Source organism: Stylophora pistillata, chromosome 9 (assembly GCF_964205215.1).
Source record: "Stylophora pistillata chromosome 9, jaStyPist1.2, whole genome shotgun sequence".
Lineage (NCBI taxonomy): Eukaryota > Metazoa > Cnidaria > Anthozoa > Scleractinia > Pocilloporidae > Stylophora > Stylophora pistillata.
The window spans coordinates 20,207,482-20,223,280 of NC_142527.1; the positions used below are offsets into that span (position 1 = coordinate 20,207,482).

A 15,799-nucleotide genomic window follows, 5' to 3' on the forward strand; every position below is an offset into this window, starting at 1 on the left:
ATAACTGAATGAAAATAAGAAAACAAGAAATTAAATCGGCAATATTAATGTTTGTTTGTATCCCGAGCGCGCGCTCTAGGAAGCCATTTCAAAGCAAACTGTCAGAAGTGTCATTATGTTAGCGAATAGAAAGCAAGGTTAGTCGTACATGTCATGTATTCTATCACGAATATACCATAAGCATCATGGGATGCAATAAACCACAAGGTTGAACACGGTATGGCTGTCTTATCATGCAGTACGTAACATGGTGTCAGGAGTAGGATTAGAATTTCTCCAAAATACAAAGTTAACACGGCGCTAAGTGACAACAGAGATTTGAAAGTGAAATATGTACCAGGATCTGAACTCTCTGTTGCAGATGCACTAAGTAGAGCATACTTGGAAGAGACTAAAGAAAACCTCATCCCAGATCTAGAAGTAAATGAAGTTCAGCTTACAGCGCACCTTCCCATCTCACAAGAAAGGTACAGTGAATTCCAGCAAGCTACTACAGCTGATCCAATCCTGCAAGCCTTAAGCACAGTTGTTTGAAGTGGATGGCCTTGTCACAAAGCGGAGCTACCATTAACTGTCCGCGAGTATTGGTCGTACAGAGATGAAATCTCAGAAATCGATGGGTTGTTATTCAAAGCACAGAAGCTATTGTTCCTCAGAGTAAGAGAAAAGAAATGTTAGAGCTCATTCACAAGTCACACCAAGGCATTGTGAAATGCAAGCAGTGAGCCCGAGACATACTATTTTGGCCAGGGATGTCATCTCAAATTGAAGAGAACGTGTCACAGTGTTCCTTGTGTGCCCGGTTCCAGAAAGCTCAAACAAGAGAACCAATGATAATTATAGACCTCCCAGACAGAATGTGGTCGAAAGTTGGAACTGACCTGTTTGAGTATAATGGGATTCATTACATACTGTGTGTAGATTACTATTCAAAGTGGATTGAACTTGCTAAGTTTGACAACTTAACCAGTGGCAATATCATCTGTCATCTGAAGAGTCAATTTGCTCGGCATAGGATACCTGATGAGCTTATCAGTGACAATGGACCCCACTATGCCAGTTCAGCATTTTCTGATTTCAGTAAGAGTTATGGTTTTGTCCATACTACATCAAGTCCTCACTTCCCTCAAGCAAATGGCGAAGCTGAAAGGGCACTTCAGACCATCAAAAATCTCCTCAAGAAAGCACAAGATCCTTACAAGGCATTGCTGAACTATAGAAACACTTCTTTGGATGGTATAAACCTATCACCTGCTCAGCTACTCATGGGTAGAAGATTAAAAACTTCCCTACCAATAATGGTTGATTTGCTTAAACCCCCACGATCACAAGCGATTCAGCAACACTTTCAAAAGAGAAAGGAGAGAGAGAAGTCCTATCATGACCAAAACGGTAGAAAAGAGTTTCCCCCCTTAAATCCAGGTAGCAAGGTGTCCATGCACCACGAGAATGAATGGATCGAAGCTACTGTCGTAAACAAGAATCACACACCGTGGTCGTACATAGTTCAGACACCTAATGGTAAAGTTTACCGAAGAAATCGACGCCATCTTCGCACAAGAGTTTCACAAGTAAAGAACAAAGAGACTAATGCAGCACCGATCACACAACCTGAGAAAGCTACTCTTCTTACTCCAACGGATATTCAAAGCAAACCTTGTGGACCAGGAGCAACTACAGATCATGGTCCACCAGCAGAAATTCGTACCCGGTCAGGTCGGGTGGTCAAGCAACCGAAACACCTGAAAGACTATGAGCTGTGACTTTTGTTACAAACTTTAAGTGAACGATCTTACTTTTTGATTAAGCGTTCTTTATTTTATTGCATGCTGTTGTTTACAGTTTGTCACGGTAGTTTCATTGTTTATTTCAAAAAAAAAAAAAAAGGGACATGTCATGTATGCTATCACGAAAATACCATAAGCATCTTGGGATGCAATAAACAACGAGGTTGAATTCAGTACGGCTGTCTTATCATGCAGTACGTAACAGTACACCTTTTAACCTTGGAAAATTTTATTTGCACCTCGTGCTTGATTCAGTTTTACATTAATTTTCGAAGCTTTTAAACAAGCTTCACACTATTTAAGGATAATAGTGGTATTTCACTGAATTTACAAGCCGTTTATCGTTAACATCTTTTTTCAAAATTTCAAATAATTTGCTCGAGAAGGAAAGTAATTTACACCTTTTACCTCTTTTAGTGGCAAACTGAGAGAAATGAAGTGTGCAAGCGATCAGTATTGATTTCAAGTGCAATAACTTCGCGATTAATACGAGGTAAGTGCCTTGAAGTGTAAATACGTGTATTGATCGATACTTTATTCCTTTAAAAACAAACAAGTGTTTCATGAAAAGTCCAAAAACGTTAATCTTTTTATTTGTAGAAATTCACTACAGGTGCCATTAGCTGAATCGTTGGGATGAGCATTCGACCGAAAGTTGATGGAGATATTCACTGGAGAGTTGTTGAAGGTTGCATTGGTGAACAATCCACCTAGAACTCTTACTGCTAGATCATCAATGCCGTTATTCATCGATGTTGTGTTATTGTCAACTACTGATGAAAGTGTAAGGCTGTTGACATAAATTTCTCGCAAAGCTTTAGTGCGTGGACCGTCGCTAGCGTTGGCAGCTGTGACAGTCGTAGTGGTACGACTGAAAACCCAGCCAACTTACTTGACATCCTTTGTTGTTTTTCTAAAAGATTATGGCTGAATATGGATATTGAGCCCGGGCTGACGTGACCTGTTAGCTCGGAGATTAGTTTTTCTGGGCCGTGTTCACAGGATTTTCTCGCTTTTGGGTTGTCGCAAGCGAAAGAGGTTTTTCATGCTTCTCCAAGAATTTGAAGTTCAGTTCAAAACAAGGAAGAACCTCAGGCTCACTTTGAAAACGCTTTGTTTGTTTTTGCTCTTTAGAAGGTGAGAACGGTTTTGAAAAAATTTTGAATTGACTTAGAAACCAAACTTTGTAGCAATTTGACGATAGTTGTTGTGCTTAGTGACGTAGATGCGAAACAATTTCGCTTAGCCTCGTTTTCAACTCGCAATTCCGCGCTGAATACCTCACTTCGTTAACCAATCAGAATGCGAGATTTTACTCAATGATGCGATTCTACATTAAATTTATTTATTACGAGATAAAATCATTACTGAATGGGTAAAATATCACTAAAATGTTCATAAATAATCGTTATATATAAAATCTGCATTTCTACGCCGCGTTGTCGAGGCGGAGGTAGTCTCGAATTTAAAATCCTTGAAGTAATCTTTTGTTCTTATCAGATATCGATCTTTGTTGCTCAGATGCGATGTTCTGTTCTCATTGAGACAAATCGTATTCCACAGAACGGTGCCTCCATAAATCTAGTTTCGAATCTTGGTACTGATAAGCAGTCTCCACCCCGTAGTGAGTATCCATTACTCCTTTCTATGTAAATATTATTAGACAGCATGCATCGCAATTCAGGCAAGCTACCGTTTTGTGCTTTAAAAAAATCTTAAGAATGTCTATTTTATAATATAAATAAATCGTGGGCCACCGATCATAGGCCAGCACCTCTTTTGAAGGCGTGTCTCTTGGCAAGTTAAAAATGATCGAGATGCTCTACAAAGAAGTCTTTCAATTGAATCAAGTAAATTTGAGTTACAACACGCTCCTCACAGTACTAGTCCGTATTTAACAGAGGGCAAAATAACCTTTAAGTAGAAATCTCTCAAAACGCTTTTTGGCAAGAATCTAGATCGTTTTAACAGGTCTAGTTTGCTAGCAAAATTCTTCTTAACATCCATTAAATGTTCATCCTATGTTAACTTGTGGTCGACAGTCAAGCCTAACACACGTGCTTTAGTCACCCAGTTTATACTGGAGTCACCCAATAACACCGGGGCTATCGGCCCCATTGGGTCTTTAGTAACTAGATAGTACTTCCAAAACACATTAAAAAAAGAAAAATATATTTTTTCATTGCTTCTTTAGTTTCTGAATTTCCTTTTCCTTGTGGTAAGAGTAGCTCAGGCACTATACATGATGGCAAAAGTGTAGTTCCACATAGAAAATATTTGAATATCATATAAGTAAAACAAATCATCCATGAACGAGACCATTATGATTAAATTTTTATTTCGTAAAATTTTCTTTTTTCGTATCAGATTCTACCAACAAGTATCTCCGATGGAATTAAACTTGGCATTGAAAAGGACAAACTCAAATTCATCTTTGGTGCGATCGCTCTGTTCAGCGGTATGCGTCCAACGCATCCCAATGGTATCGCAGCTCTGGGGATTGGGACGGTTGTGTCCGAGCCAAAATTCCCTCCTTGTGAGTTCCTTACACCTAGTAAATCTTTTCGCGTCTGTCTTCGCCACGCATCTCTGAAAGGTAAAGATGACGCGATGTTAGATTTTCGGGGTGCCTCGATACGATTTGCTGATAGTGACAAAGAAGACAGCCCTCTCGATATTATCATGTCAACTGGGCGGCCAGCCGTCTTATCAAATATACAGACGATTTCTGATGCACTGGAATCCTATCGAAGTGGTAATGTGGAAGAGTTGTATCTACATAATCCTGTTCGGTAAGTTGCACTATAGAGAGCACTGCTGGATACATTCCCCAAGTATAAATTATGTAGATAGTACATCGGAAACAAATAAACAAAAATGCAAGTAAATAAACAAGTACTTGCCTATATAGATCAATACAAAATGAAGAAATAACAATTGTATAATGCGCTGAGTTATACAAACATCTTTATTGCTTCTTAGTAAACGATCTAATGGAGGGCCGAAACATAGATTACGTCACCATAACAAATTAAGGCCCATGTTGCCATGCACTTGTTGAGTAGGTAATACATCACAGATAATCTTAAAAAATATATATAATTATAGCAAATTAACGACGTTTTTCCCCCATGTGTAAAAATTGTTCGACAGCAAAGGGGAGAGTTTATTTTTGAACGCTCTGAAGTGATGTGGCTGGTCGGCGCTTAGGAAAACAATATCCAGCCACCTTAAACAGCCGCAAGATTTAAACAAGTGCATAGCCAGGCAAACCTAACTTTTAAACGAGGTGCTCTCTCATGACTGGAAAAAAGAACTCGAATTTGGGAATCCTTGACAAGGGACATTTTGAACTTCTGAAAATTTTCTTAAAGCCCACAATGCTAACCACTAGTTATTTATAAATGAATACCATACTTATTGATCCTTTTAATTGTTTTCATCCTCCTTGGTAAATTTCAGATTTGCCAGCAATATAGACGGTCTGCGCCGTGCACCAAACTCGTATTACGACCAGCGATACTACTCCGAGACTATCTATGGCCTTAAGGCTTTTGACAGCATTGAACGTTACGTTAGAATCCGTCTGAAACCAGCTGATGGGTCGATAGAAACTGGTTTGCTGTCAAAAGATGAGCAAAGAAAGGCCTCGTAAGCTGGTATGATTACTTAAAGACATCTCTGACTGGCTTGTACGCTACAAACCAGTCACTTTATGTTCTAATTTTCCCTACCTTATTTCTAAAACAAAGTTTCCGCACCACCTCAAATACATCTCCCTTTATTACCATTGTGAGAGAACAACCCCCCCCCCCCCCACCCTCTCTGCAATTAAACAACCAATATCTTATCTTATTCATATTCATATGTTCATGGACTTAATGAGTACACATGTTATCACTTTATTTATTCTATTTCTATATCACAATTACCTTTAGCCTTTATATATTAATTATACAAATATATAAAATATATGATCTTATTTCTATTTAATATTCTTTATTATTAAAAACTGGATCATTGGATAATGCAATTCAAGACTTTTTTATTGGCTTAGCCATTCTGGTACATGAGCCAATATACCATAAACTACAAATATGGCAAGCGTATGCGTCAGCTTCAAATCAAAAAGGGAGATAAAAATCCGGTTTTTTCTTGCAAAATAATAATTTCTTGGGGGAGTTTTTAATAAAACAATTATTCCACTCGCGCTTGTTGGATATGAGATTATTATAGCCAACTCGGCGCTATGCGCCTCGTTGGCTATCTATCATCTCATATCCAACGCGCACTCGTGGAATAATTGTTAATTAGCTTTTTATAATTTACAGTTCTTATATTTTAGCTTTTCAACACTTATATCATGAGCATCAGACTAGAGAGATTTGGAGACCGCTCTCCGTGTATTTGACGTCAAATAAATCATCATATCTCATCTTAACCATGCAAAATCGAAATAATTGTTGTATGGTGTTTTTTCTTTTTTTTCTTTTTTTCACGTTCCTTGCACTAGCAATGCGAAATGGTACCACAACAACTAAAGTATTACCATCATTTCATGTCTTTAGAATACCTTTATACAAATTATCAACGAGGGCTTAACGTCGTGCAACCTGTTTAAAAAGGAATTGGGTTTCTTCCAATCCATCGCAATCAGTTGAGTTAGCCTTCTGCTGAGTGTTCTTGTTATATTTGTTTAAAGGGAGCACGAAAGACTTCCAACTGAAACTAGGTCAAAGGAATATTTGAAAGAAGAGTTCAAGACGAGAATATCTCGTGGATCAGTTAAGTACAAGCTTCAACTGACTCTCCACGAAGTACGCTCAGACGATCCTCCGAGCATCCTTGATATCGGGCAATACTGGGACGAAAATACACATCCCTGGTTGGAAATAGCTGATGCCATATTAACTACCATCCTATCCCCTCAAGCCAACGAGGCATTAAGATTTAATGCCGGAAACCTACCGAGTTCCATCTACCTTCTACAAGCGCGAGGTACCCAGCACTCTAACTGTATGACTCATATCCGGAAAGAGGTATACCAAAGGACGCAGACAGTACGATCATGTAGGAAGGCAAACATAAAACCAGACCACGTGGCCACGTACAGGATACGCGTGGAAACTGGTGAAAGCCTAAGGGCAGGAAAGGATGCCAACGTTTCGATATCGCTGACAGGTATTTACACCCAAAAGATATTCTGACATTCCTTAAGTTATTTCTGTTGCGTTCAGACATGTTTTCAAACGTTTTTCTTTTGTTATTGCTGGCGCGTTTTCTTAAGGAACTAAAGGAAAAACTCAAAATCTTCCTCTGTCCTCTTAGTCCGATGACTTTGAAGCTGGACACAAGGACGAGTACACCTTGCAAGCTATGGATGTTGGAGAGATATTGATGATCCATCTTCACAATGACATTGCATATTCGCGGCACAAGCATCCGCATTGGTTTGTTAACAAGATCACCGTGACGAGCTCTGAGCAAAAGGACCCTTTTGAATTTCCCTGTTTTCGCTGGGTGGTTTCCGATATGACTGTTTTTCAAGGAAAGGGTAGCTCAATTTCTCAGCTCGAAGTAGAATTCTAGATGAGCTTACCTCCAAATGATCGCAAATGCATTTCAAGAGAATACTCACCAAGAGAATATAACTGAGAGAACTTATCCCCATGACCCATGATAACTTTTTTTAGTCTATTTTAAATTTCGCACCACGCTGAGAAGTTATTCTTAAGTGATAATGCGGTCAACGATCTGATATCGTAGGTCACTGCGGTTCCGGCCGTCAAATTCTGAATTAGTTTTAAAAAACTGTAACCTCTTATTCTCGAAAAAAAATATAAATGTTTGCCTCACCACTCGAGTGTTTAGCGTGCCTATATCAAATTATGGATGCACGCGGGAAGTTTAGAAAGCAAGAGAGAAGCGTAAGAGTAATTGCATTACTTCTTACTACGGATGTATCTGTCCACGTTTTGACACCCTGTTAATTCTTGTCAGCTTGAATATTTTATCGGCTGTCGTAGATAATATCCTTAGGCATTTTTATTGTGATGGCTATTGAGATACCTCTGGGTTAGTATCTCTTATCTCCCTAACAAACCTATTCAACGATTGTACAGCCATCCTTCCTTTCGAAGATCAACCAGAAGTGGTAAAGAACCAACGTATTCTTGAGAAAGAGGAAAGTAAAGAACAATACCTTTGGGGAAGTCTTCCACCTGGTGTCAACTATCTGCCAGGTTTTATACATGCTCCTACACATGGTGATCCCCCAAGAGATGCACAGTTTTCTGACGAAGAATCACGTTCATTTCATCATGGCCGTCTTCATGGAATGATTAATCTTGGGCTTTCTTATCTGCGCAGTATTTTCGTTAGCTGGGACAGCTTTGAAAACTTTCAGAGAGTCTTCACTGGGTGGACAGGAGATACACTTAAAATTTCTCAAAATGATCTCTGGATGGAAGATAGAATGTTTGGCTACCAGTTCCTTAACGGCTGCAATCCATGAGTTATTGAACGATGTGACGAGCTCCCAACCAACTTCCCTGTTTCAGAAGAAATGGTTGCAACGTTTCTCGACCGAGGAATGACGTTAGTTGATGAAATTAAGGTTAGAAGAACGCAAAGGAAACAAACCACAAATAAAACAACAAACAAACAAAACAGCTAACAAACAATCCCACTACAAAGAAAGAAAGTTTCTATTCTGATATCCATGATAAGGCCTCAAAAGATTTCCGTTAATCACCATTATAGACGGTGCTGAGTCATCTGCATTTTAATATGAACGTTTATATTAATCAAGATTGAGCAGTCTGTTTTCTATATTGGTAAACAAACCCCCCTTGTTGAACAAAACTTTCCATATAGATCAGAAAACTCTTTAATTTAATCCGTCTTCTTCTTTAGGAAAAGAAGTCCAAACTATATCACAATTATCGAATAAAGCCTATTCAAAATGTTTTTTACCTGTCTCGCTGGCTATTTCAGTTGATGCCCAGTGACTTGATTCAAGTTACACGTCAGTTAACTTTTGTAATGCAGCTGACCGTGTTAGACCTGGAAATTTAATCGCCAACTCAGGCTGACATTATATAATAGCAGAGACTAACATCTGTCTCTTTTAATCAGGCAGGACACGTCTACATTGTTGATTACCAGGAACTCAGGGGAATTAAACGCAATGGCGAGGAAACCAACTCCAAATCTTACTACGCAGCTGAGCCTCTATGTCTCTTTTATGTCAAGAATTCAGGAGACCTGGTGCCTATCGCGATTCAACTTATTCAAGAACCCAGCGAAAATGACTGGCTCCTTGCGAAAATGTGGTTCCGAAATGCAGACCATTAAGTACATCAGGTCAGTAGCAGAATGCTTAATCGACTGCAATCTTGGAAATTGAGGTCGGTTAGATTAATAGTCGCCATCCGATCTTGAAGTTACGCCGTCTAACCAGCACGACCAAGTAAGCTACAATCCTTCCAATAGCTTTATTTCTAAATACATATATTTCACTGCAAGAGGAATCCTTTATGAGAATAAAAAAAGAGATTTCTTCCCCAAATGCCTTCCCATTGAGCAAAGATCCCATGAAACTGAGGATATAACGCATCCAATTGAAATAGCCTTGACTTTGTTCACTGTTTTTCACAGATGGGACTCATCTAACAAAAACTCATTTGCTGATGGAAGCGTTTGCTGTTGCCTCATGGCGGCAATTGCCGTCTATTCACCCTATCTTTTAGCTTCTCTTTCCTCATCTTTGTTCTGTAATGGCCATCAACACCATTGGAAGAAACGAATTGATTGCAAAAGGAGGAATTGTCGACAAAACTCTGAGTATAGGTGGTGGAGGGCATTTTCAGCTACTGGAAAAGACCTACAAGAATTTCAAGTTTGAGATGCTCTCTTTGCCAGACATGTTGAAAAAAGGAGGCGTGGAAGACACTGAAGAGTTGCCTAATTATTTCTACAGGTAAGCTTTAGATATATGTGAACAATACTTATCAGCAATGAATAAATTCTAATGTAAATCCGGCTTTGTTCCGAATGTTCCGCCTGAAATGCGTCTTCCACCACCAATGAGAAAGAATGAAGTAACTCTGAAGACCATCATGGATACATTACCCAGCCACTATCAAACTGGTTGGCACGTTGCCACTGTGTACACTCTAACGAGAATGGCTGAAAATGAGTTAGAGACTATGTGTTCTGGTTTTATGAGAAAGGCATGTATGTGTAAAGTCAGAACCAGTTAGGAAGAATTTAAGGGTACGAGTCAGAGGGTGAAAATGCAATAATTCTAGTGTATGCTGTTGATGATAATACTAAATGTTAATGGTTACAAAAATAATGATTGCACTTGGGATAACATTACTCGAACTGTGTGATTGCCCTCGGTCGGACTTCGTCTTTCTTCCCAGTACTTGAGTGCGTGGGTGTTGTTTGGCTAGATGCACTATTAATATTAGCAATTCTGAATTATTTTACGTGGTTCTTTTTGTTTTTTCAGCGTTTCATTGGAGACTATTCTCAGAGCTTGTTGATGGGGAAAGAAGTGGAGAGTGCTATTTTTCGTTTCCAGTCTTCCCTTCCGCGGATATCTGATGCAATCAAGGAACGCAACGCATCTCTTGAGTTTCCCTATCCTTGGCTGCTACCGGAAAAAGTTTCCAACAGCGTTGCCATTTAACTTTTTTTTCTGTTTTTATTTTTTTTTTTTCAATTATATTTTCAACCAACAGTATCCAGCAGGTGATTCTCGATACTGAGTTTACTATGCACTCTCGCTTGATTCTCAAACAGTCTGGGGTCGTGTTCTGTTTTTGAAGAGCTTGGCGGAACGCAAAGAAAAAGCTGCTTACTTTTACACAGGGAGAGAGAGAAGAGGTTTTTTCGGACATCATACTTATTCTTCTACTTTTTTTAAACAAATTTTGGGGTAAGATAATATATCAACCATGTTGTTGTCATTTTTCGGCTTAGTTGTCTGTTTCGAGTCCAAACTCTTATTTCACTTGTAGAAACACTTATAGAAACACTTATGGAAACAAATGAATAAAGGCTGATAGTTTCGAAAGAAACTGTTTGGGGCTGCGTCGGTGGGAGTAACGAAATAATTTGGATATATCAACAAAGTTGAAATGGTAAATTGGCCACCGTAATGATTACAAAAGCTGACGTTTCGAGCGTTAGCCCTTCGTCGGAGCGAATAGAGGAATTGTGGGTTGTGTGTGCTTTTAAAGGCAGAAAATGGAGCTACGTTATTGGTGGGTGCATGGCAACGAGAAAAACATGAATAAATTAGTGGAATGAAAAGCGTTCATTGATCCCTGTGGGATTGAGACTGCCGGTTTGAAAGATGAGCTTTTGTTCAAGATTTTTACGGCTTTCCGTGCCACCTAAGTGCAAGGAAAGACCGCAGATTGCCATATGTTGCTTATAATGATTAGGTAAATTAAAATGTCAAGCGACTGGTTTAGATGTGTCCTTGTCATTCCTTTCCACGTCTCGAAGGTGTTCTCGGAATCGGTCACCTAATCTTCTGCCTGTTTCGCCGATGTATATCTTTTTGCAATAAGTGCAAGTTATGCAATAGATTACATTAGCGGAGGTGCACGTGAAGTGATCGGTGGTCTTAATGGATCGTTTAGGTCCCCATATTTTATCAGTGTTGTGAATGAAAGGACACGTTTTGCATCGTGCACGAGCGCATTTAAAAGTGCCTGGTTGCTCATTAGTCTGAAAAGAACTTCTGACCAAAAAATTGCCTAAGTTTTTGTCGCGTTTGAATGAAATGAGCGGAGGCTGCGAAAAGATAGTGCTTGTCTCTGGATCGTTTTGAAGTAATTTGAAGTTTTTAAGAATGATGGATTTAACTGAGTGGTTGTGAGGGTGAAACGTGAAAATATATCCAACTTATGGAAACACTTGGAGAAGCCAGATCGGATAGTTATAAGGGGACAAAAAAATGGCACCTACACCCATCAGCAAATAAAATTCAACTATACCATATAGCCAATGCTGGCCAACTAAAAAGGCAACTTTTAAATTGTTCAAGTTGGGTAGTCCTTGAAATTAAAATCAAATCATTGTTCTCAAAGTAAAGTATGAGGTCGTATCGGGTTAAATTTATCATTCATCTTTCTCAAGCATTTTGTTATTAACACAATTGATCGGTAATCGGACTTCGTGTCGTGCAATTCAAGAAAAATCGTGTTTTCCAAAGTGGAAAAATTTTTTAGTGAAAAAGGAAGGAACATATTTCTCACTTGGATAGGCTACTCTGTAGACACGATTACTGTCAGGTTTTTTTTGTTTTTGTTTTTTTTGTTGTTTTTTTTTTTGTTGTTGTTTTTATTTCAGTGATAAAAAGGAAAAACATCAGTTGACATTTTCCCTTCAGATCATTTCTTACTTAGTTCCCTTTTAGTTGGTTTTTCCGCTACCTATTTTAAGCCAAGAAGATGCTCGTAAAATGACTGATGACGTACTGTTTTGGCAGCCGCTATAGCTAAGGTCCGCGAAAAAAAAAACAGAATTCTAATAAAATAGAATAAGCAATTTTCACGCTCACGTTTTCAAAGTGATTTAATTAATAATTAATCAGTGTTTGGCGGCTTAGTAACTCAAGCAACATTTGTGTATGTCATAATGGGTTAAAAGATGAAAGAGAGGTGTCCTAGCACGGCATCAATTAGTTAAATGCCCATTCTTCTTAGCCGTAAACATAAAGATCATTTTTATTCGGTAATGTATTGTTTTACACTTGATCAGAGGTTGAAGGTAACTAATTTTTTTTGCAATTTTTTTAAAGTTTTTTCAACCGGATATAAGTGTTTTTTCATCCAAATGAATCCTGGAATATTGAACACTGTATTGCATATGTTCATATTGACCTTGTGGGCAATTAGCTTTTAAAAGGACTAAGCTGTTTAAATGACTCTCGATCAGGCAGTTCATGTTTTGAGTCATAGCCACGGATAAATATCAGACAACGCATCAAGCTTTCTTAAATCAACACTGAGATCAAAAAAGGTCAAAAACGGCGAGGTTTGACAGGAAATACGAAGCTACTGCAATTTCAGAGATGAGTTTACCGGTAAACGTGTCTACAAGTGAATGCTTCGTAGATGTTCCAGTCACAATACTTATTGGGAAATACAAATACGCAATATTGTTGAATGCTATCTTCAATATCGGGCTCATGTTCACTGCATCTTTGGGAAATATTTTGATTGTTCTCAGTTTTGTGCTCGTTTCGTCTCTGCGGACAACTTCGAACTGTGTTCTGTTTGGACTGGCCGTGACTGACCTTGGTGTCGGCCTTATCGTTCATCCTTTGTATATCATGGTGTTATATCAAGTCTACGAAAATTATATTCCTGATTGTAAAATCATGACTGCCTACAGCGTATCGACAACATTTTTTGCTGGTGTTTCGCTGTTGTATATCACATTTATTGGTTTGGATCGATTTCTGGCGATTCGACTGCATTTGCGATATCAACAACTCGTCACCGAAAGACGGGTCAATATGATGCAGCTGTCGATTTGGGTGACAAACGCCTTACTTAGCCTTGTTTGGCTTGAAGGGTTCCGACTGTATTCAACTCTTGCAGCAGTTGTCATAGCAATTTCGCTGATGGCTACATTTGCAGTGTATATCAAAATTTACCTGATTGTGAAACGCCACAAAGCTCAAATACACGAGCAAATGGAAGCACAGAGTGAACAAAGTGAAACAAGTAGATTGAAAAAACTGAGAAGATCCGCCATAAATACATTCTACGTATTTTTTGCCTTCTTAATATGCTACTTTCCCTTTTTCGTCACTACAGCTGTAAACATGATCTTCAGCGGCGCTCCAAACCTTATTATGGTCTTGATATACGAGTTCACTGTAACACTAATGTTCTCCAACTCCTCTTTGAATCCAATCATGTACTGTTTACGGTTACGGGATTTCAGAATCGCCGTCAAGACAACTTATCGTCGCATCCTTTGTCTGGATGCTGTAAACGAATGAAATTATCCAAGATTAGGTGTTTGGTACTGAGTACTCTTGTTCTTGATTTTGTTCTTGCTATTATTCGATGACTGTGCTCGACATTTAACCTATAGCACGCGTTATTTCTGATTTTGATCGAATTCTCGGAATATTTTGCCGAAGTGACATTCAAACTGTGTCACAACCACTTCATGGAAGGAAGTGGTACTATGTTTATAACTGAAATCCCATATTTCTTCAGTATTGATCGTTTATATAGAAATCATATCAAATTTTAAGTTGAAAGTTTGTAATTCAGTAAAAGATCGATGTTGGGGCTATATTATGATTGGGTAAGAAACACCACATCTTCTTTTTCTCATGACATTTCATATGTTTCCCTGCTTTTATGGCAACCATTATGCAAAGAGCAGGCCACACCAACTTAAGGCCTTCTATCAACTGAGCACGAATTATCTTAGAGGGTTTTAAAAAACGATAATATTGAATTTTTTTGCACAGTTTAAATCGAACATAACTTCACTTTTCATTTGCTTATCTCCTCCGTGAGACTAAATTGCACTCAGCGCAGTTCAATTATCATCATTAATAACATGACAACGTAATTTTTCACCTGTGTTTAGTTTTGTCCATCTTTCATTTTCTTACGGACGCAAGTGATTGTAGAAATAGGCTGCTCAGGTTGGTCGAGGATCGTTCATACATTTTTTTTTTTGGTTTATCTTTATTTTTGTCATCAACGTTTGGTATCTAATTACCTCCAGTATATTAAATGGGGTAAGTTTCTAAGGAAACTGTGGTGCTGCATCGGTGGGGGTTGTTTGGTTTTATCAACTAAGTTGATAATGTAAATTGGCCACCGTAAAGAGTTTCAAAGCTGACATTTCGAGCGTTAGCCCTTCGTCAGAGCAAATACAGGAATTTCGGGTTGTATGTGTGTGTTTATATGCAGAAAGCTGAGCTACACTTTTAGTGGGAATATGGTGACGAGAAAAAAGGATTGGTTGATATCTATGAGATTAAAAGTGCTGATTTGAAAGATAAACTTTTGTTCAAGAGTTTTGCGACTTTTCGAGCTACCTAAATAAAAGGAAAGGATGGACACTGCCATAATCTGCTTAGAATGATAAGGTAGATTAAAGTGTCTAGCGACTGCCTTTGATGTGTCCTTGTTATTCCCGTCTACGTCACGAAGGTGTTCTCTTAATCGGTCACCTAGTCGTCTTCCTGTTTCGCCAATGTACATCTTTTTACAATAAGTGCAAGTTATGCAATAGATGACAATAGCGGATGTGCACGAGAAGTGATCAGTAATCTTAATGGATCGTTTGGGTCCCGATATTTTCACAACGTTGTGAATGAAAGGACAAGTTTTGCATTATACGTGCGCGAGCGCGTTTAAAAGTTCCGGGTTGGTCATTAGTTTCAAGTGAACTTCCAATTTACATTATTATCTGAGTTGATAAAAGAAAATAAGTTCCAATATAAGCCCGATGTCTCATTGGCTCATTATAGCTTAAATCTAAGCTAATGTTGAAATATCAGCATAAATGTACGAGCAGTAAATTTACTTAATAGACTCGCAGCCTTTTCCTTTTTAATATATATTTTAAATTTTTTAATTTTATTTTTCACTGACGTACCTTTTTAGCATAATGAGCAGGTTCGATTGCATTTTCCCTTCATGCGCCAGGACACCGCGGAAATACGTTTTCGTGACGTCACAGTAACTGGTCAGTGGTCATCAACTTTAGGCTGCCAATCGCTTCCATATGTTTGTAGACTGAGTTCGAAGAAGACATCGCCCTTTTGCGTGGTTTTTAGGTTGGAAAATATGCATGATACTTCTCAGTGTTTATTATATTTGATCCTTTGAATGTTTTTTAATACTAAAACCACGTCTTAACAAATAGCGGTATAGGGGAGTCATTTTGTTTGGAGTTGTGTGCTGTTTGCTGACTTAGGCTGGCCGTCCAGTTACGAAGCGCGATCTTGG

The 15,799-nt window shown here is 38.5% G+C and overlaps 1 protein-coding gene and 1 pseudogene across 2 annotated transcripts; both read left to right on the top strand.

The window, feature by feature from the left end:
• Nucleotides 1-2,445: 2,445 nt before the first annotated feature.
• Nucleotides 2,446-11,271, top strand: LOC148723724 (allene oxide synthase-lipoxygenase protein-like; annotated as a pseudogene). Its single transcript, XR_015992069.1, has 10 exons — nucleotides 2,446-2,571; nucleotides 2,922-2,924; nucleotides 4,155-4,579; nucleotides 5,250-5,438; nucleotides 6,490-6,968; nucleotides 7,075-7,341; nucleotides 7,910-8,403; nucleotides 8,925-9,152; nucleotides 9,447-9,768; nucleotides 10,306-11,271. The product of XR_015992069.1 is annotated as an allene oxide synthase-lipoxygenase protein-like (transcript).
• Nucleotides 11,272-12,714: 1,443 nt separating this feature from the next.
• On the top strand, nucleotides 12,715-14,123 carry LOC148723725 (octopamine receptor beta-1R-like). Its single transcript, XM_088734362.1, has one exon. The coding sequence runs from the start codon at nucleotides 12,883-12,885 to the stop codon at nucleotides 13,819-13,821; it is 939 nt and encodes a 312-aa protein (XP_088590488.1). The 5' UTR covers nucleotides 12,715-12,882; the 3' UTR covers nucleotides 13,822-14,123.
• The last annotated feature ends 1,676 nt before the right edge of the window (nucleotides 14,124-15,799 follow it).

Excerpts from the sequence above, each read along its gene's own strand:
- LOC148723725 (XM_088734362.1), top strand. The coding sequence starts at position 12,883 with ATGAGTTTACCGGTAAACGTGTCTACAAGTGAATGCTTCGTAGATGTT.